General features: G+C 41.9%; 1 protein-coding gene across 4 annotated transcripts in view; it reads right to left on the bottom strand.

The window, feature by feature from the left end:
* The window catches only part of GRM5 (glutamate metabotropic receptor 5), a 596160-nt gene extending 574336 nt beyond the window's left edge, over positions 1–21824 (bottom strand). For 2 of the 4 annotated variants that reach the window (XM_070457146.1, XM_070457149.1), the window contains exons 1-2: positions 19312–19527; positions 2884–3745 (exon numbers count right to left, since the gene is read on the bottom strand). In XM_070457146.1, coding sequence (XP_070313247.1) covers positions 2884–3544 — 661 coding nt within the window. In that variant the 5' untranslated portion in view covers positions 3545–3745; positions 19312–19527. The other 2 variants (XM_070457147.1, XM_070457148.1) reach the window with 2 other exon arrangements.
* Between the last annotated feature and the right edge of the window lie 1574 nt (positions 21825–23398).

Below are 23398 nucleotides of genomic sequence, written 5' to 3'. Positions count from 1 at the left end.
TTTGAGGACTTCCAGGGTACCCAACAGAGTTGTATTTTGTTATACTCAAGCACTTTTCTGACCCTGGAGGTAAGTTTTACTTTATAAAACTTCCTACTATACTGCCCCTATGCTAATACATTTTAATACATTTAAGACATGCAACGTCACTAGCCACTTACTTGCTGAGGAGCCAAGCAATATAAATACCTCTTGATTAACCACATAAAACAACAAACCAAAGAGCATTTCTTCCAATCTTTAATGTTTGTATCCCAGTGGTATCTTCCAAGTATTTTGTCCAAATTTGTCAACAAAATTTTTATTGGCCTATTTTTTAAAAAAATAATTAAATTTGCCTAAATTTGGCAATCAAATTTTTATTCCTTTTTTTGCCCACAAAGAGAATATTTTCTATTATTAAGTCGCAATAGGTAGCCTATGCTTGTAACACACAAGTTCAAATGTTTGCATATAGATATTACATAAGAAAAGAAAGTCTTCCCTTCCACCCTATTCCTTAACTCCTTAGAATCTCTCCCCAGAAGGAACAACTGTTTTCAGTTTTGCTCTTCTCTTGAGAAGAATTCTATGAATATTCAATCATATGGCATTTATAAACTCCATTTTATACAAATAACCCATCGTTTATATACAACTATGCCATGTTTTTTTCATTTAAAATGATTGTGGAGATCATTATGACCTCATTATCTATAAAGTGCCTCACGTATTTTAATAGCCATGTAATAATATATTATGTGGACATATTATAATTTATTATATCATTCACTACCGGTGTACACTTAGGTTAAAAAAAAAAGTTAAATTAGTAAGAATCCATGATAACTCGTTTCTGTTTGAATATAATCTTGGATTAGTATCTCCCACAGACCAACCAACTCTTCTGAAGCTAGACAGAAGATACTGTCTCATCTTCTTATATTTTCTCATGTCCTTTACTGAAAACCCATGCCTTCTTAATTTTCACCAACTGTCAGTATTCATCCAGTTAAAATTTCACTATCAAATTCATTGTCTTCTCTAAGATCTCCACCCTGGCCTTGATCACCATGGAACAACATGTGATTTTTTTTTCTATTTCAATTTACTTCAGAAACATTTGTAACTCTGGTCATCCTGGATTATGGTTATGTAAGTATTAGTGCAAGCTCCACCTCCTTTGCCAGATTGCATGCCCACTGAGGGCAGTAATGCATGAAACACACTGCCATCCTTCACAGAATATTAGTGCATTGTTTGCATATTGGGACTTAATAAATATGTGCTGCATAAATATATCCTGTGGGTGTATTTCTATTGGATTCTACTAAATTCTAACAGGTTACTGAGTTAGAAATTTGTAGCTATGAGCCCCCTTCTGCCTCTGAAGTTGCTATCACATATTTGCTGGATGAATTATTTAAATTCTTGAAACACTTGTATTTTAAAGTAGAAACAAAATATCTTGATTGTCTGTATCACTGCTTGTTGTGAGAATCAAATGAAATAGTGTTTATGTAGGAAAAATCTCAGCATTATGGGAAAGAAATTTCAAAGGTCTCCTAATCCAATCACCTAGCCGTTGTGCAAAACTTCTATACATCAACATCTCTGTAAGTAATCCATAAAATTATGTATGAAAATTTCCAGAGGCATATAAGTCTTAATCCAGTGCAGAAGCTTATTGTTTTATGTTTGTGCAACTCTGAACATTATCGAGTGGCCACACAGTGCAATCCATATTATGCCACTTGAAAGGTTTGCTAAATCTAACTGATGACTGGCTCCCAACCTATGAAGTAGTCTTATTCTGGCCATTTCATTAATTTCCTAATAACTTAATCTCACAGTTTACAAGACGAGATTGTTTGGAACATACTGACAGTGTTATTGCAGAATTTTTAAATCTCAGCTAATCCTAACAAAGTATTGTGCATCTTCTTTGGTATACCTCAGGGTTTAGCATAGGCAGCATGCTTTCTTAGAAAGAGTGTTACATAATGAGCAAACTTCACTATTTGGGTGTCTTAACCTCTGTAGGTCCAATCAAACCTATTGTTCAAACAGTCTTGGTGAGAATTAATAAATTATACAAAAGAACTTTAAAAGGACTATCAACAATAAATAAGGCTAAAATTATCTGGTTAATAAAATAAAATTATCTGGCTAATATTACCTCAGTCATATTTTCCTCCGTCATGATGCTTTCAGCATAAAGCAGCAATAAATTTCAAAGCCAACTAACATTAAATTATTAAAACTTGCACTTCCAGAGAACGTCTCATACAAGGATAGAACTCACTCATACACCTTTCCATTTCAGATTTAACCAGACACACTATTGAAAGATAGTTGTTAGAGTAAACTGTTCGGTCATTTTCTCTTACAACATACCTGGGCCAGATCTGGCTGCCTTGAGGCCTGATGTGTACTTAAGTGTACCTCCCTTTAACTCAGAGCCTCTCAGAGGGTACTCAGAGCAACTGTTAGAAATGTCAGGAGTTCAGAGCAGATTTAGAACTTAAAAGTTCCTAGCATCATTATAGAAGAGGTACAAATAATGCAATAGTAAGCCAAATATATATATATATATACCTATATGTGTATACTATACATGTATATATATATGTATATACATATATGTGTGTGTATATATATGTATATACATATATATATGTGTATATATATATACATTTTGCCAACTAATGGCCACATATCCAATCGCCTTAGCTTAAATCTATGTTGCGCCAGACATCTGCTATCCTGTCCCTTCTTATATAACTGGTATAACCGAGACACCCAAAGAATCTCAAATGATTAGGACAGTTTCAGCCCTCCGAACCTCGAAATGTTAACTAGGAAGCTAGAGGGCAGAGACATGTCAGCGTGACAGAGACTCACCTTCTGTGTGCACAGCAGACACGTAGGTCCAGTTGTACCTCTTCACGATGTCCACCATGGCGCGTGCCTGCTGGGCATCGGAAGGCACGACCCTCATGAAGTACTTGAACAGAGTTTTGTCGCTCAGATCCATGCTTGTGGCCGAGTAGGCGATTTGAGGTATGTTGAAAAGCTGGAGCAGGTTCTGGACCTGAATGGCCACCGAACTGGAGCCGGGCCCGATGACGCCCACGATGGGCTTCTTGGAGCGGAAGGACGACGAGGCGCCGTCCACGCAGCGCACCAGGCCTTCCTCCTCCTCCGAGGAGATGAGCGAGTCCCTTATGAACTCGATGCTCTGCTCCAGGGCCACGGCCGAGTGCCAGCAGGAGTCCCGGATCTCGCAGCCCAGCGTGATGTTGGGCAGCAGCGTGGGGTCCGAGTTGATCCGCTCCAGGGTGTGCAGCATGGCCTCCACCCGCTGGATGCCGTACTGCTCCCGCACCGCCCCACACTTGCGCTCGTGAACCTTGTCCACCGTGGGCTGGTGGTGGACGGAAAACAGAGCCCCGATGATGATGTCGCCCGGCATGTGCGCCACCACCCTCCGCTCGCTGGACTGTGCGCTCCCACGGACATTTTCTTTCAAAAGCAGGACTGACAGGATCAACAGAAGGACCATTTTAGGGAAGGGGTTCAAGCTAATAAAGACAGCATGGTGGGGAAAATCTAGGAGGGTTCTGACAGATGGAATCCAACGATGTCGGATGGTGAGTGGCAACCCCAAACGTCAGCCAGTACTTTAGATGCGCTAGCTAAAAGACCATCATGTCTCCAGGGACCATGTGGTTAGACGCATCCAGGTGATCATGATCTTCAACACCTGGAAAAGTAAACAGAAAGGGGACTCAACAACAGAAGTATAACCAGTTTGGGAAGTTCTGTTTATGGTCGCGGAGAGAGTACTTATGATGTAACTTGAAAAAAAGAATCCCCAAATCTTTTTCTTGTCTCCTTTATGATTTCATGATTCAATAAAAGCAGCTTCTTTAAGTATCTTGATCCTACATTGCTTAGGTTAATTTTTGTTTGTTTGTTTGTATGGAATAAGTTGCTCAGTTGTATTCAACTCTCTTCGACCCCATGGACTGTAACCCGCCAGGCTCTTGTGTCCATGGAATTCTCCAGGCAAGAATTCTGGAGTGGGTTGCCATTTCCTTCTCCAGGGGATCTGCGCGACCCAAGGATCAAACCTGAGTCACCTTCATTACAAGCAAGTTCTTTACCATCTGAACCACCACAGAATCCCTATATGGAGGACACAAAACCAAAAATTATGTGTGGGAGGTCAACCTATATTATGACACAGAGGCAACAGAATGCATCCTAAAATAAGAAGTATGTCATGAACAAAAATCTTCCCCCCAAAAATTCCCAAAATGTTAGACACTGGTGATATTCAATTAAAAATGATGGGGTTTTTTTTGCATTTTAGAAATGTTGTTTCCTTCCAAATTTCCAGCATTGAACACGTATTGAGTATGCAAGTTAAAAACAGTTACTTCAAAAAAAGCCTACATCCTCCCTTTCAAATGCAATATAAAGCAAGTTGAATAATGTTCCCAACAAGAAAGTATTAAGTTTAGTTTCCATATAATACAGAAAATAACAAATGAGGCCAGATTGATATTTGCATGTTAAATGAACTGTAGGATAGAAGGAAAAGGTTTGGAAGATTTATAAAGTAAATCAACCCCAAGTACATAAGCATAGTGAAATGGGTACCAACTTTGGCAGAAAATAATATTCAAATTCCAGTTCTGCTACTAAGAACTGTTACTAAATTGTTTTAACCTCTCAGCATAAGAATTTTGTCATCTGAAAAAGGGGGATAATATGTGGTATGCTGCCCTTAAGGGAACTGATATAAGATACCAGCTATGCAAATGTTTTATATATTGAAAAAGGCTATATAAATTCAAGAGATTTTTTTTTCTATTATTAAATTTCCAAGGGCATTCAGTGGCTAGGTGGTGAGGACAGAAAATTCTCTGGCAACCCACTCAGTTCTCCAGAGTCTTCAAAGTAATTACAAAGTCTTGTAATAAAATTGACAGTAATCAATTCTTTACTCCTGATTCAGGAAAAATTTCCACATCATGAAGAGTCAAAGGGCTGAAAGGAGGAGTACATAGAACTACACTTCCAAGTCAAAACTTAAGACAGCTATGAATATAGTCATCTAATTCAGTTTAAACTCCTGGGAAGAAGAAAAAATTGTCCCAAGTTGCCTACAGCAAATTCTAGCATGATTTGTAAAAAAAAGAATGGACAGATTGGTGATTTGGTTTATTTAAAGGATTGTTTAAGAGACTTATTCTGTAAGATATCCACTCCTCCAGCCAAGCATCTCAAATTGTTTTAAAGTGACTAACTCCCAATCATCACTTTTCAAAGACAGGTGATGTTGCTTCAGGAATTTATGTAATTATGATGCTTCTTCAAGAATACTAATGGTTTTCAAAAGTCATCAGATCTGCAAAAATTCTAATCCAGACACAAAATGAATATAACCTGAATCATATTTCTAATCACTCTCACCTTCATTTTCACCATTTCCTTCCACTGGCTCCTATGGCAACAGAGAAAGCTTCCTCTGTATATTGCCAAACACACACACAAACCTCTCATCAAAATAGCTAGATGTTCCAGAACAACTAGATTTTTAGCAATATTTAGGGGAAAAATCAGCTTTGGTATGGAAGTTGGCAAGGGAGAAGGAAGCAAAGACATTTTGTCACTGGGAAATTATCTGAATATTCTCAAGCTTTCCCTTCACTTTACTTAGCAAAGACTTGGGGACCAATGCTTATTCTCCTGGTCATGTGAATTCTACTGCAGACAGAAAAAATCTGAAGTAAAAGCAATCACAATCTCTCATTAAATCCAGAATGTTAGCAAATCTAGTAAGGAAACAAGACTCATTTTTATTATGTAAGAACATCAAAGTGATGTGAGACTGGAAGAGGCCCATCAAACTGACGAATTTAAAATACCAGTCTCATGTATTCATTAGTTATTTCCAGCCAGCCCCAGGTACTGAGAATATACATGTATATATATAAAATCTTCTTATGATAGGCTGAATTATTTAACTCATTCAATGAATATCTATTAACTATGGCATGGGAGAGACTAATATAACAAAGTACAGTGAAGTACACTGATGATTACCCTTATCATCTTTCTTCGAGCACTCATCCTACACCAGGCATTTATTCATTAACTCAGTGAACATATATTTATGGCCCATGATATGACTCTCTCCTGGGAATCAAATATTCAAGAGAGATATTCTTAGGTGTACATATTCAAGGTGTGTACATATTCAAGGTGTAGATATTCAAGGGAGTACATGCTTACCACACATGGAGATTATAGATGAGGATACTAAAACCTGACTTTAGCTGGAACCTGATGAATGCAAACAATAAAATGAAGAATGAAACTAAGTCAGTCAGGTGAAAACCGTGGCTAGAACGTAAAGCGTGAGTACAACTGTGGTACAAGATGAGATTGGAAAGATAAGAAGGGGCCAGACCATGTAGGGTCTGGTAGGCTCTTAAAAGGAATTTGGAGCATAAGTGTAGCAGAAAGCCATTGAGGAGGTGTCCACGAATGGACTGGCACAATGAAGTCTTAGAAAAGACTGTCGGAGCTGCTCATTGTTCTGGATGCTGCTGCTGCTAAGTCACTTCAGTCATCTCCAACTGTGCAACCCCAAAGACGGCAGCCCACCAGGCTCCCCCGTCCCTGGGGTTCTCCAGGCAAGAACACTGGAGTGGGCTGCCATTTCCTTCTCCAATGCATGAAAGTGAAAAGTGAAAGTAAAGTCGCTCAGTCATGTCCGACTCTTAGTGACCCCATGGACTGCAGCCTACCAGGCTCCTCCATCCAGACAGGATTTTCCAGGCAAGACTGCTGGAGTGGGATGCCATTTCGTTCTCCACATTGTTCTGGATAGTGGGCTTGATAAGGAGACATGATACTCTAGGTAAAAGATGATAATGCTTTGGCTGTGACTGGTGACAATGGATATGGAGAAAAGTGGACACAATCAGATATCTTTTGCAAGTAGAATTAACTGGATTTGCAGATGGATTGGATCTGGGTAAGGTAGAGGGGAATTAGGGTCTACTCCCAGGTTTTGAGTCTATAAAACTGGTATATTTGGGATACTATTAAGAAAGATAGGATTGAATGGAACAGAAACAGATGAAAGCCAAGGAAAACAATGATTTTTCTTTTGAACATGTTAAATTTGAGATGCTTCAGAAGCACCCAGGTATAGCTGTCAAAGAAGAACGTAGATATGTAAGGCTGGACCGAGAGAAGTATCTTGGGTTAGAGATGTAAATTGAGGGTGGCCAATATATAAATCCTTTGGAATGAATAATATTACCTGAAGAGCAAGTGTGAAACTGAAAGTGAAGTCACTCAGTCTTGTCCGACTTTTTGTGACCCCATGGACTGTAGCCCACCAGGCTCCCCCATCCATGGGATTTCCCAGGTAAGAGTACTGGAGAGGGTTGCCATTTCCTTCTCCAGGGGATCTTCCCAACCCAGGGATTGAACCCAGGTCTCCCGCATTGTAAGCAGACACTTTACCATCTGAGCTATCAGGGAACACCAAGTATAAATAAAGAAAAAGTGCAGCTGAAAAGTCAGTCCCACAAAGAGGCAAGGCTGTGGTAAAACAGGCAGCTCAGGAAGTAAGGAGAGAAGTAAGAACATATGATGCCAGAGAAGACAAAAGACACTGTCCTGAGCACTTTATAAGGGCAGACATATACAAGGCTCTCTTTTTCTCATTCCCACAGATTATGTAATATGTGCACTATATATCTAGATCTGTATGTGGGTATGCCTTTGTATGTGTTGTGTGTATATCAAAAATCCTTAGAACAACCCAGAGACATAGGTATTATTTTAATTATCTCTATCTTCCTAATGACATAATGGGTTTTGGTAACTTAAAAGCAAGCGAATCACTTAAACAATGGTGGAGCGAGAATTCATGTCTACACCTAGTAACTCTATAACACACTCTCTGTATCATCCCTGGTCACATTACTGACCCTTCTTTCAAAACAGGTTATTTCCAAAGTCCATGAAAATAAAGAGGGGCCACCCAACACAGTTTGAACTTTCAAGGGACATAGAATCTAACATGAGTTTGCTTAAAAACTAGAGAGTGATGAAAATATTCCATATTCCACTCAGCTCATAGAAGGTACAGAAGTGTATGACTATCTAGCACAAATGTATTTTTATTGACCTGGCATCAACTACTAGATTGTGACTTGCCAGATGATAAATCGATGATTGCTTCATCATCTGCCTTGAAGACACACAGGGACTGTATGTTACTGATACTAGCTATGAACCTCAGATACCTGGAAAGTATTGGGTTGGGAAAAAGTTCGTTCAGGTTCTTCTATTACACCTTATGGAAAAATCCAAACAAACTTTTTGGCCCATGCAATATACTTTGAAATAAATTATGACTTAGAAATTTGACAGAACTGTGCTATGACTCAGTATATTATATAGTTAGGCAACAAGTCATCCCATGTGCCTCCAAAATACAAGAAATTAATAGAGCATAAATTCCAAATAGATCAGTAGATTATATCCTAACTCTGACAGCATCACTCATTTGTCTAGTAAGTCTTTATTAAGTAACTGTTCTGTAATAAGCACTCTTCTAGTTGCAGAGGATTCAATTGTAGACAAAGAAGACACAAATTCACACCCTCACTGGAGCCTGTAACCAGGTAAGGAGGTAAAATATTGTATGCTACACAGTAATGAAGATTACAGAGAAACAGTAGGCAGGAAAGGAAGATAGAAAGGGTCAAGAGTTATGAAAAAGAAAATTTTTTAGTGTAGCCAAAGAAGTTTAAACTGTAAAACTTGTGAAAGAGAATGAGTCATGCAAATATCGAGGGAACAAAAATTCCAGGTTTAAAAAAAAAAAAGTAAAGGCTAAGCCCCTGAGGCAGGTTTATACTTAGTGTGCTGAGAGACAGCAAGAAGGCCAGGGTGACTGAAGTGAAGTGAAACTGGGGAGAGAGGAAGAAGGGATGTCTGGGAGCTAGAGTGATGATCAAAGCCTTCTTGGACTTTAAAAGACGTTGGCTGTAAAACTGTGTGAGAGTGACTTTCTGGAAGAATTTTCAATGGAGGAGGGACAGACCATGACCAACTGTTCAAGGAGTTTTTAACAGAGGAGGGACACAGATGACCAAGCCTTCAACAAGAATACGGGCACAGAGGCAGAACCAAGAAAGCACTCAGGAAACTGCTGCAGTGATTCAGGCGGGAAAGATGACAGTGGCTCAGGGAGATGGTAGTATGGATGGTTGAGAACTGATAGGATTCTGACTCTAACTCAACCATAGAGTGGAAGTGTTTGCTCTCAGATCTGACTGGGGCTACAAAGGAAATAGAAGAATCAATGAAGACACTAAGGTTTCAGGTTCATGGTGTCATGTTGACAGAAAACTGTTGAAGAACAGACTTGGGTGGAGATAACCAAAATTCAGTTTTTTACTACATCAATTTTTAATGCATGTGACTGCTTGTGACCCCGTGGACTGTAGCCCACCAGGTTCCTCTGTCCATGAGATTCTCCAGGCAAGAATACTGGAGTGGGTTGCCATTTCCTTCTCCAAAGGATCTTATCTACCTAGGGATCAAGCCTACATCTTTTCATCTACCTGAATCAGCAGGCCTGTTCTTTACCACCAGCGCCACCTTAATACTTGGTAGAAATTCAAAAAGAGATATTTAATAAGCATCTGATATTGAAGTTCTATAGAGAGGTCTTCATAGGAGATATAAACGGAGGGGGCATCAGTATGATTTTTTTTTTTTTTTGGTAGACCACAAAACTGGATGAAATGACCTAGGAATTAGAGAAAGGAAACTAGTTCTGAGACTAAGCCCCCAAGGAATTCCAATGTTTAAACTCCAGAAGAAACAGAGACAAGGAGAAATTAGTAAAAGAGACTGAAAAAAAAAAATTGAATAGAAAGCTTATCTTGTAAAGTGTATGTGTGGTGGGCAGGAAGGGGAGATGAAATGTGAACTACACACATTATATTGAGAAAAATTAAAAAACAGATATGGCTGTGTTTTCACAAGAAATATTATGAGTGTGGGTGTATGCACACATGGTCTGGAAATGTTGCTGTTTGGTCGCTAAGTTGTGTCCAACTCTTTGTGAACCCATGAACTGCAGCACGCCAGGCTTCCCTGACCTTTACTATCTCCCCGAGTTTGCCCAAACTCATGTCCATTGAGTCAGTGATACCATCCAATCATCTTGTTCTCTATTGGCCCCTTCTCCTCCTGTCTTCAATCTTTCCCATCATCAGGGTCTTTTCCAATGAGTCAGCTCCTCACATCAGGTGGTTAAAGTGTTGTAGCTTCAGCATCAGTCCTTCCAATCAATACTCAGGGTTGATTTACTTTAGGATGGACTGGTTTGATCTCCTTGCAGTTTGAACTGTTATAATGAGTCCACTGGGTGGTGGGAATATGAATAATTTTTAATTTCTTCTTTGCTTTTTCCCTTTGCTTTGTAATTTTCTGAATTTCTGCTATTAAGACTACCCATTATTTGTAGTATTTTTTAAGTCCTGGGCTGAGCGATCTGCTTTCCAAATTTCCGTCCCGGTCTACCTTGTGCCCTGATCACTCCTAAAACTGCCCCCCAATTGGGTGTCTGCTGAAAGTGAAAGTCGCTCAGTCGTGTCCAACCCTTTGCAACCACGTGGGCTATCCAGTCCATGGAATTCTCCAGGCCAGAATACTGGAATGGGTAGCCTTTCCCTTCTCCAGGGGATCTTCTCAACCCAGGAATTGAACCAGGGTCTCCTGCATTGCAGGTGGATTCTTTACCAACTGAGCTGAGGGAAGCCCAGGGCATCTGCTGGTCAAGTTAAATTTTTTTCTCTTCTGGGTGTATATCCCTTTGCCCCAGTGGTTCTGTTCACACTGGTTCTTAGCCCTGACATACTCTTGTTTCATGGCCTTTAAGGTGGAGTTTTTTAAGAGCATCAGCTTGGAGTCAAGCAGACCTGGGTTTGAATCCTGGTTCTGCCATGGGCTGCTGTGCACCCTTGATTACTTAGTCTCTCTGAGCCTAACTGGAATGAGAACAGTACCTACCTGGTGCACTGAGAAGACCCGGAGGGATCGGGTAGGGAGGGAGGTGGGAGGGGGGACCGGGATGGGGAATACATGTGGATCCATGGCGGGTTCATTTCAATGTGTGACAAAAACTACTGTAATGATGTGGAGTAGTTAGCCTCCAACTAATAAAAATAAATGGAAAAAAAAATTAAAAAAAAAAGAATAATGGAAAAAAAAATAAAAAGAACTGGTTGGTATCTTTAAAAAAAAAAAAAAAAGAGCGTTAATGAGGACTGAATGAAGTAATATTTGTAAACAGTCTCTTTGTAAAATCTCCCCAGGTCTCTCACCTTGCAGGATGTACTTTATTCACTCCATTCAAGAGGCATTTTCATCCATACTTTTTCATATGATTTATTAAGCAGCTAATAGTATGGCTATTTATAGGCTTCCCTAGTAGCTCAGATGGGAAAGAATCTGCCTGCAATGTAGGAGACCCAGGTTCGATCCCCAGATTGGGAAGATCTCCTAGAGAACGGAACGGCTACCCACTCCTGCATTCTTGCCTGGAGAATCCCATGGACAGAGAAGCCTGGTGGGCTACAGTCCTGAGGGTCACAAAGAGTTGGACACAACTGAGTGACTAAACCGCAACAACACTATCACTATTTATATAAAAGTTTTGTCTTCAAACAGACTTCAGACCCTTTAAAGGTTAAATTTGTGCCATACACAACAGCTGATATAATCCTTACACCAAATGGATATTCAATAAATTCTGCTAAATGAACGAATAAAGGGAACTGCCTCCACCAGGCTTTTTGGTCAGCTACTTGACTGAGATTTAAGGAAGTGACCCCATCCCACTATGGAAAATTAAAAAATAGATCATGAAAATCCTCCTGTCCAATGGGTCCAGGCAACAGAAAACATCAAAAAGAGAAGTACAGTCTAACCAAAGTAGGAGGGAGAAACCTCTGGTGCTCCACATGGCTTCTAGATACATGAAGAAAAACAGCAACACTGAACTAGGAAGAGTCTTATATGATATAGTTTAACTGAGACTCATGAAGCATAATGCTTTTTAGCAGAACTAGGACTCAGTTCAGCCGCTCAGTCCTGTCCAACTCTTTGCGACTCCATGGACTGCAGTGCGCCAGGCCTCTCTGTCCAACACCAACTCTCAGAGCTTACTCAAACTCATGTCCATTGACTGGGACTAGAACCCAGCAAAATATCATCTCAAAACTGATATTTAATCATGTCCTGAAACTTGGTTCTGCACCTATATAATTCTCTAGGCATATAATCTTTAACACACAGATTTTTTTTATTTAAATGTAATATCAGTATGAAATCTACAATGCAATATATTTTATTCTTCTCTATATAATGTATTATAAGTATCTTTTGAGATTAGTTCATTTTGAAGATGGGGATAATGATAAGATTATAATCCACAACAGCTTACTATGTTCTAGGTACTATGCTTAGCACTTCACATGAAATGTCATTTAAATATCATTAAAAAAAACTGCAAGATAGATCATTTTATGCATATTTTCACTTGACATATCTAGGACTCAGAGAGAGAGGATGGTTTGGTTAAGATTCTAAGGCAAGTGAATAGCAGAGTCAAGATCCACACTTAGAACTCCTATTTCTTTCAAACAGCTGCATCATATTCAATTATATGAATGTCCAAAAATTTAATTACTCCCTATTTTTGAATATTTAGATTCCTCATAGATTTTACTACTATCCTAAACAGTGTTGCACTTTAATTACTTTTCAATGTATTTCTGTAGGACAAGGGCATGATGTTGCTGGCATAAATCTTTCCACGGTTTACAATCTATGAACTTAGACTGTAAAAGGAGGCATTAGTGTCACTCTCAGTCCTTTCTCCTTAAGCTTATTAATTCTGTGTACCACACAGTGTTCTTCCCATTAGAACCTGCTCTCCCTTGCTTCTATACCAGTTAATGAGTGAGGCCCTTTCTCCCTAGCTATTGCATCAGGAGGTCCACTCATTCATTTAGCAAGGGTCTTATAGGGAAAAAAAAAATAGTAAAATCATATTATTTTATTTTCAACATACAGAGCCTTTTCCCTTTTAATCCCATTTTAGACTAAACAAAATTAACACTAAGAAGGTCTGATTATTGCCATTTCATATATCAGAAAACAGAATCCCCAAGAGAACAAATTATTTGCTTTAAATTATAACTCTGATGTGGTAGGGGTAGATATATATTTTTAAATTCATACATGTGTGAATGTATATTCTATATGTATTTTCTTGCTATAGATAATGGGAAGAAATTAATTAACACAGTAATTTTAAAAGCTTTCAAGATATTATAAACCTGTGATCTAAAAATATGGAGTACTTTATAATTTAATCAAAAGTAGTAAATGATAAGAGTTTACATAAATACTATAATTTACATGATATTTTGATTCAGGGTCCTATTTTCAGAAGTACTAGGCTGCTTTATTCAGTATTCTAGGTTCATACCATAATAAGATCAATCACTATCCCATTATAGAAAATAGACATATATTTAATATGCATAAAAGTACTGTGCCTCAGGGAACCATACAGTCTCATATTGTATCCTAAGTGAGGATGGAGAAGAAATTATTGGTGACTAGAATTTAGTATAAATGGCAACTTAGATAGTAATCAGATTCACAGTCGCATTGTCTTATTCTCAACAATTTTCTCAAATGCTGACCATCTTTCTGGCACAGATGTCTCTTATATAACTTAATCCCCACACAAGCAAATCACACAGCTCAAGACATCAGCACTAAAATGATTCCTTCTGCCTGAGCAACAGCCTCCTCACAGACAGGGGTGTCAATACTGCATATGTCATGGATGCCTCGGATACATTTTCCTGAAAACAAGTGCATCCCATAGATAAGAGACTCTGGGGTATAACGATACTGAGAGCACCGCAGTCTGGGGAAATCTCCATTGTTGTAGCTATCTCAAGCACACATCTGTGACCTTGTAAATAGGAGAGTCCAGCACCCCCTCCATTTAGCCCAGGACGAAAAATATGCCATAGTTAAACTGAAATCCCCTTAAAGCAAAAAGGGGGCATAAAATAACATTGTGCAAAAGTGAAGTCTGTAATTTTACGTGTTAATTAAAAGGTGCTGGCAGTGAATAAAGCTCACTAAATCATCTTAAATCATTACACAACTGGTTTAGTAGTCCATGAAGACCTAAAACAGCCTTCTACAGCAAAGCAATAAAAATGATGTGATCGACTGTTAACTAGTCTCAACTTAATTATCAAGCAGGGATTCTAAACTTCTTCCCATTTTGCAGCCTTTAGCTGCTTTCTTGTTATTTATGGCATACCTCGAAAGACTGTAAAGCATTATTTTGCATATTATATCACCTAGCATCAGGTGCTTGAAAATGTGGTTTTGCATTTCTAACTCAATCTCTAGTTACTTATTAATAGCTAATATTTATTGAGTGCCTACTTTGTGCTAAATAATATATAAGCATAATTTAATGTAAGCCTCACGATGACCTTGTAGGGTAGGTATGATTACTACCTACATTAAATCTCTCTTGAAATTGAGGTTTAGAGATGAAAAGTCTTGCCAGAGGTCTCACACATATAATGAACGGCAGAGTCAGGACATGAATCCAATTCTCTCTGGCTCCAAAACCCACACTCAACATAATCAGATGCTACTGCTTCCCATCTGACCAAATGGGATGGTTAGTTAAACCTTACGCATTGGCTACAAAACATTTTGGAAATTCGACTTTCCACTAAATTCTTATGTAATGTGAATCAGCTACATTCAGAAGCCATACAAACAAACCTAATAAATATAGCTAACTCTGTTGCATAGAATCATTTAGATTAGGGTTTCTTGACCTTACACCTGTTGCCATTTTGGACTAGGTAATTTTGGGGGTTTTGGCAGGCTGCCATCCTACACATTGCAGGATGTTTAGAGCATCCCTGATCTAAAGATGCCAACAGCACACACCTCCTCATCCTTGTGATGAATAAAAATGTCTCTAGATGCTGTCAAATGTGCCTTGCAGGTCAAAGCCATTCTCAACTGAAAACTGCTGATTTACTTGAAACTCATCCTGTCAAGGTCTACATAATCAAAAAAAAGAAGACAAGTAAGAGCCATCTGGATGTGTCAGTCCCACAAAGCCTTTTTCTGAAATGTTCTAATAACTCTAAGGAGAGTAGTTTGGAATAGACTTGCCTTTCTCCTTCTTTACACTGTAACTTGTTTCTGGCTACATTTCTTGTTTTGAAACTTGGAATATCAATCTGAGAAATACAGAGTGAACTGTCAAAGATGGCATTGGTGGTGGTGGTTTAGTCGCTCAGTCGTGTCTGATTCTTATGACCCCATGGACTGTAGCCCGCCAGACTCCTCTGTCCGTGGGATTCTCCAGGCAAGAATACAGGCGTGGGTTGCCACTTCCTTCTCCAGGAGATTCTCCTGGCCCAGGGATCAATCCCTTGTATCCTGCACTGGCAGGTGGATCCTTTACCGCTGGGTCATCAGAGAAGCCTATTTGTGTAATCAATTCACCATAATTACTCAATGAGGTTAATAGTGTTACAACCTGTTCCTCATTTCAAAAATGAAGGAGGGGCAGAGCTAAGTAACTTGCCCAAGGTCACATAGCTGATAAGCCACAAAGCTGGGATTCAAACTCAAGCAATCTTTCGCAAGGGTCTGTACTCCCAATTTGGAGAAGGCAATGTCAACCCACTCCAGTACTCTTGCCTGGAGAATCCCAGGGACGGTGGAGCCTCGTGGGCTGCCGTCTAAGGGGTCGCACAGAGTCGGACACGACTGAAACGACTTAGCAGCAGAAGCCGCAGCAGTACTCCCAATTATATCAGAAGTCACTGGAAACAACAATGAAATCATTCCATGGTGTTTAGCCACGCCACAGAAAAAGTTACCTAATGGCTCAGCAGTAAGGAATCCACCTGCCAATGCAGGAGACCCAGGTTCGATCCCTGGGTCAGGAAGATCCCTGTAGAAGGAAATGGCAATCCACTCCAGTATTTCTGCCTGGAAATCCCATGGACAGAGGAGCCTGGTGGGCTACAGTCCAAGGGGTCTCAGAGAGTCGGACACGACTTTGCAACAAAACAACAAAAACAATATAATGGAAAAAGGATAAGTCTGAGTTTCAAACAAATCAGACATATGTATGTAAATGTGTAAGTGTGTATGCGTGGAGAGAGAGTTATGTATGAATGTATGTGTATAAAATTATATAAATGTATAATTTTATTTTTTCCACTTCTCCACTACATGACAATGGAGGGAAAAAACCCTCAGTTTTAAATACAGAAAAATCACTGCCTTGTATGATTATTATATGTATTAACTAACATATTTAGTACTTGGCATGGTTTTTATGCTCAATAAATGATAGTTATAAGAGCAGAGATAAGCGTGCATCAAGACCTTTGCTTGGTTTCCCTTCTGACTAAAGGTACATACAATTCAAATGAGATTAAAGTTGGTAAAATCTAAATATTTTTCCTCCTGTTTGAGAATTTAAAGGAAATGAACGTAAGCTTAAGATGTAATGTTTTTTAGAACTGTGTTATAGAATTACATTTTAACTGAGAGAAAGAAATATCAAGAAAATATTTTCTTAGTTTCAAATAGTGAAAATGCAAAATCAAATTTAAATTTTCTTACATTATACAATCATATCATATGCTAAAAATATTTCTTTTGATGTTCCTATATTCTTATATTCTCCAAACTCTACTCAATGAAAATGATAACTAAATGATACATTGGTACTAGTATCAACATTTCTGTGAATATTAAAAGTGACACATATTTCTAAATTGTAAGGTTTCTGCTTTGTATTAATACATCTTCAATTGATCCAAACTCCAAACTGATCAACTTCAGCATATGTCATCATATATCAAAGAACAGTCTTCACTGTTTTATGAAGTTAGTTTAAGCTATCTACTAAAATAACACAGCAAAAAGTATAAGGAGGAATAAGTGTGTCTCTTCATCTCATGAGGACAGAAATCCTGGGAAAAAATGGTACACAAATAAGTGTAACATTTTTCACCATTAACTTTATTTCATATTTTTCTACTTTCATTGGCATTTAATTTAGTTTTTCTCTATAAAATGCTCTGAAAAATCCCATAAGAGACAATATAATACAACTCATAAAACCATCAACATGTTTTGAAGAAATGTAAAAAAAAATTAGAATTACTAAAATCCTTTAGACATGAAAGTAAACATGTTTAATGAGATAAATCATTGAATAGGTAATATAACAAGGCCAACGAGCAGAGTAAAAACTGAAAATATTATGTAGTTACTTCAATATTCTCAAAGTTTGCATATTCTGTACTGGTTGGACATATCAAAAATTCACCTATGAGTAAATTTTTCAGTTTTCAACTTGACATTTGTCATCATGTCCATAAAAAACTGTGTACCATGATGTGATGGCAAAGGCTGGTCTCCCTATGAAAGGAAAGTGAAGAACTGGGCAAATACTTGAATATTCAAATACCATCCTTCTCCTCCAAAGAATCTCAATATGCCCTTTAATAAATTAACATTAAAGACTTTGGTTTCTTTTTGAGCGTAACCTACAGCCAAAACGTTTCCTTGGGATAGCAACAGTCTTGGGAGTGTAATGAAACTACCTAAATAATATATTTGGAGTTTAAATGATCAGGGAAAGCTTTTCTCTTAAAGAAGCAGTCCAGCAGTTATGTAGGAAGTACTACGTTCTATTCACACTCTTCAAAAACAAACCAAAATACCCCCGAACCTTGTAGGATCTGTCCGGAGTGCTGAAAAGGTTTCCGCTGGAGAAGGCTGGAGTCTGGGAGACCAAGTAACTGATGAGTTCACCAAGCAGGATTTTCAAGTCCCAACCAAAGATCCTTTTAAACAGAAACTGACGTCCATAAAGGACAAAAACAGTCACAACTAAATTTCAAACGTGTAACTGCATGGATATGAGAGAAATTGAAGGAGGAGACGCCCTGTGCTCCACGAGAGGAACGAGGCACACGAAGCACATCTAACAAGAGGCGGCATGCCTGAACATTCCGAAACTCAAGACTGTCTAGAATGTTGCAGCGCCAAGAGGATTCTGCAGAATACCTAAGCTGAGCCCCACGGGGTGTGGTGGGGGGCTGCACAGAACCCACGACAATCATTTCTCGGCTGTCTCAAAAGGCCAGCAGTGAGCATCAAGGATACAGATGAGCTCTACCTCAGCCTCACGGGACTCAGAACAATGAAACATGTAGGGTATCAAGACGGCGGCAAGAAGCCACTGCCTTCCGACCGGCCTGTGTCAGCTTCTCGGCGGAGAGTAAACTGTGGGAGAGTCTATCCGCCTGCTCACTCGAGAGCTTTCGCTTCCGCTTAGGCAGCACCGAGATGGTGCCTGAGTGAGCACGGGCACTTGTTACCCGCTCCTCAATTTCCCTTCCCCACAGCACCTGCTCCGGAGGGAGACCTAGCACCAGCACCTGAGCCCTGCAGGTGGACTCCTCCCTTCCCTCTGTGAGGTCCCAGGTGCAGCCGAGGCTCTGGGCACCTGGCTGGCTCGTCGGCCTGCCCCGGGTTCTTTCCCAAGTGGCTGGAGCCGAGGCAATGCCGCTTGGGGGTAACTAGCGGGCTCTGTGTCCGAAGGGCAAGCTACCTCCAGGGGAGAGCCACGAGCCGGAGGGCCGGGACCGGGAGCGGAGAGAGAGCTTTCAGCACCACCCGCTGTCCTCCGAGCTCCCGCCGCAGGAGCCGCGGTCACCTCCGCCAAGCGATCCACCGGGCAGTGGTTCTCCCCGCTCTTCCCCGCCGCCTCCGCATCTCTGAATTCTGAGACCTCGGGTGGGTCGGTGGAGCCCAGTCCGAATTCTGAACGCCCGCCCCTGGCCTTGGGGCGCGGGACCTCGCCCCCGAAGGCATGCAGAATTCCTCGCCAGCCCCTGCGGCCATTCCCTCCTTTCCCCCGTTGCTCTCGCCCTGTCTCGCCAACAGGTTTAACCGAAGCCATCCGCGAATGGAGCGGGCTTCGACCTCGAGGTTCTGGCCACCCCCGCCGCTCCACCCGCGACCCCCTCCCCCAAACCCAACTGGTAGCGCCCCGCAAGCTTACAGCTCCTGCGTCCTCGGCGGGCCCGGGGACCCTCTAGGCACGCAGACACTTAGCAAGCTTACCCCCTGTTGGCGGCGCAGCAAGCAGGGAGTCGCGGTCTAGCCAGCCCCCCGGAAAGTTGGGCCGCGCGGATCAGCGGGGCAGAGTCAGCCTCTCCGGTCCCGGGCTCCCCCCGCCCCAAGATGATCTTAAGCTCATCTCCTGCGCTCGGTGCGCGCAGAACAGCAGAGCTGAGGGCGGCGTGTGCAGCGATTCTCCCTGCTACTGAGAAAGGGGGGAAGGGGGAAGCGCGGAGGAGGGAGGGGTGGTAGTTTGTGTTTAGAGAGAGAGAGTTCTCAGCGCAACTTTTTGGTGCCACCAAGTGGCACAGTGAGTTCCTTTAGGAACGCAGACTTCGGATCGAATCTGGATGGGTAAGCCAGCTCCACAGCCAGATGCTCCCAGGGTCGGAGGGCTGGGGCACACCCCGAGGACTTGAGTTTCCCCATGTGCACTTTCTCATCTCAATGCCTGGGACTCAGATCCTTAAATTCTAAGGATGAGCTTGTGTTGAGGGGGAACGGGCACCTGTGCCCTCTGCACACAAGTGGCAGAGGTGTCAAGGACACCAGGCAGGTGCCAGTAGCCTCCTAGGAGTCTAGGAACCCTTCTCTCTGCCAACCCTTCTGCCCAGATTACTGTATTCTCAAATATCACTCTAAAACTGTTCTGCCATCACCTGAGTGCCCAGCCTTTAAAGTAGGATGCCATTCATTTTCTTTGCACTAGAATCAATTCCAGAGTATTTCCCAACCCTCATTCAAAGAACATCACAGGTTGCCACCCAACTTTCTTCTTTAACTGCTCCCTTTAAGAAAGCATGTGACTTTAGACTCTGTGGATCTGAACCTCTCCAAATCACATTCAGAACTCCAGATTCTCTTGGCTATAGGCAACGTGTCTGATTGTCCTTCTCAGCCATTTCTACAGACCTCTCTGTATGCATTACACCAATAGCACAGCCAAGAGCTTGCAAATGCCTTTGATCCTTTACCCTGAAGCTCCCTTGATCCAGATTTTCTGGGTGGTCTTCCTTCCTTGAGTCCAGATCCTCAAACCCAGTTGATCCTAGGCAGACACTGCTGTTACATGGGACCTTAGTGACCCAAAACACAGAAGAGCCTCTACATTTCTACATGTTCAAGGTCACACATTTTCCTAGACCAGCCCAGAGACTACTGACCCAGGGTGATACCAAAGAAACACAGTGATGGTAAACCTGACTCCCAGGCTCCTGCTCCTTCTGGCACCGTACACAGCCCATTCAGTCATGTTTAGCTCTCCTCTCTTTCCTCTCTCTCCATCACCCTCTTTCTGACCCCATCTTTTGCAAAGTCCCATAAAGGAACTTGGAGTAAGGATGTTTTCCTGACCCCAGGGGGAGTACATAAACTTGAGCTTAAAGGTCCAGAGTTGCAGGTGTACCCCCTTAAAATGGCCCCTGTTCTAGAAAACCGCTCCTTCTCGGATATGTAGTCATGGAAGTGTCATTTTAGAAATGGAACACTGGCATTTACACTCAACGAGATTCCTCTTTTGCTATCTCTTTTTCAGGGTGAAGCACCAGCTGAGCTCCCAACACCTAATGGCTTCAAAAATAGAGAATCCCGTCCTTTGCTAAATGCGCCCCTTTGTGCACATGTATCGGTATGCATGAAGAGACAGAAAGAGAGATGTCCAAACCCTCCCTTTGGCTCAGACCTCTTTTTTTTTTTTTTCTCCTCTGATTTTTTTTTAGTTCATTTTCTATGGAAACGAGCCCACTTAAATTCCTCACTTATGCAAATACGAGCAAAGCGATCTTCATAAAGCTCTCATTGGAGAGACGCCGCGGTAGCCTGGGCTCCGGACTCGAGATTCCTGTCTGATTCACCCAGCACATGTCCTTGGCGGGTGACTTCTCCAAACTTGCAGGACCTCGCAGCGTCCCTGGCTCCCCCGGCTCTCCACCTGCCCACCGCCCGCCCTCCCGGGTCCATCGCCCCGGCTCCCACCCCTTGCCGGGCGGCCCTCCGTCCCTGCGCTGGGGGAGGGGGCCCGGCGGGCTCCCACCGCCACCACCACCGCGACCCCCGAGCCCAAAGAAGGAGAAACGCGCTGCGCTTACCGGGTGCGCGCCCGGAGCCCGGCGTCCCCCGGCCGGCCGCTCCTGGCCGGCGGCCCGCGCTCGCCGAGCGGCCTGGGCTGCGGCTGGGGCGCTAGCGGAGGCGGTGCGGGAGGCGGCGGCGGCAGGCGGCGCGGCGGCCTGGGCGCTCGCGCTCTCGGGCCCGCGCCGGGAGCACGTGCCGCGCTCGGGCAGACGCGGCTGGAAGCACAGCGCCAGCCGGCCCGGCTCCTGTGGCGCGCGGCGGGGCCGGGGGAGCGAGCGGGCGCGCAGACGCCGGGGGACCGGGGTCTTGGAGCCTCGGAGGCTTGGGGTTCGATCCAGGGTCGCCTCGGGCTCCCTCTGCGGCGCCTCGGCTTCCCTCCGGAGCCGCGGGAGGAGCAGAGCTGTGCGGGGAGGCGTGGGTGGCTCGTCATTCAGAGAGAGGCTGGGGGAGCAGGTAGATCATAAGCTTCTCCCTGACGATGGCACTTCAAACCCCGACCGGGATTGGGAGAAGGGGTGTCACTGCGGGAGGGTGCAGAGGACCGGGAATTCGGGGAACCCCAAGAGGATTCAGAGGTGCGAATGATTAGAAAGAATGGGCTCTTTAATAGCATTACTTAATAATACCATTTTGCATTTTGTATTTGCCTGCACTTCTTGCAAAGGATTCTATGTCCATTAAAATTTCTTCCTCTGTAGCAATTAAGTATCTTTTACTTCCTTAAATGACTTAACTTCCTTTTCCCTTGACTACCCTTAACTGACCAATATTGTAAAGAAATACTGAGGTTATCTTTAAATTCCCAAATCAGACTTCATTTCTGCTTCTGAGAAAAAGAAATTAGTATAAATTAATTGCACGGCTTAAAAGAAAGACATTACAATTTTATGATTATTGTGTCCCCTTATGTTTCCCTAGTCATGTGCTTGCAGCAATTGGGTGAAAGGTTAAAAGATGAGGACCCTGAAGTCAGGCAGTTGGTTATAAGGTAGACACTACTAATGCAGGTTTCACACAAGACTCTTTTGGCAAGTTGTTCTTTCATAGCTTCCCTTCCGGATTCAACAAGAAAAAAAGATATGTATCTCACACCCTGTTGGTCTTTACAATGGCATCTTTCTTCTCCCATTTTTCCTGTGTACTGATGGTGGCATTCTTTGTTTTTGAAATTCTTTGATTAAATCTGCAAAGCAAGCTTTAGTACTTTGTAGAGAGGCCAGCAAAGCTCTGGTGGACCTTCCTGAATAAAAAAGATAAGGTAGTATAGATGAGACAATACAAAAATAGTGAGGAAAATAAAGGGAAACTAATGACTAGATGATTCTGGAAGTGTGATTACGTCTGATGAAGAAAATGATTTGCAAGCCCAGTTGACTGAGGCATTGGTGATGAAGACATGGTCATAGATTTGATCCTTGTGTGGGGCACTTAGCTTTGAATGAGCATGGAACACAACAGGTTCCGTCTATTTTCATTGTGGGGAACTAGCACACAAGTGGCCTGAACCTGTGTAAGAAGGGGCTCTCAGTGACTACTCAGTCACTTAAATTCTTCAATTTCCTGCACATCTTTCTTGCTGTCTCCCAGGGTTATGGAGAGGATGGGACACAACAGGACATCTCAAAGCATGTCAGAAATGATAAAGCACTCCATAAATGCATCATATAGTTTATCAGGACATAGCGACTTCCATGCTGTAAAAGCTAGAACTAAAAGACATTCCTCATGTTGAGCAACAGTGATACTTTCAGTTGAGAAAGGAGAAGAGTATTATATAATCTTAAATTGCTCAGTGATATTTTACAATGCAGCTTTAACCTCACAGTTGTAAAGTGATGAATTAGGTAAAAGTTAAAATAAGGAGCGTTGTTTTAAGTCCCCAAAGCAAATTCACATTGCAAATTGCTCAAGGGTAAGACTTTTACCTTAGGATTAGCAATTAATAGGGCTTCTCAGGTGGCACTACTGGTAAAGAACCCTCCTGCCAATGCAGGAAACACAGTGAGATTTGGGTTCGGTC

Source organism: Odocoileus virginianus, chromosome 28 (genome assembly GCF_023699985.2).
Source record: "Odocoileus virginianus isolate 20LAN1187 ecotype Illinois chromosome 28, Ovbor_1.2, whole genome shotgun sequence".
In the NCBI taxonomy this organism is placed as follows: domain Eukaryota; kingdom Metazoa; phylum Chordata; class Mammalia; order Artiodactyla; family Cervidae; genus Odocoileus; species Odocoileus virginianus.
The sequence above is the reverse complement of the archived record's forward strand: the minus strand, read 5'-3'. Positions and strand labels throughout refer to the sequence as shown.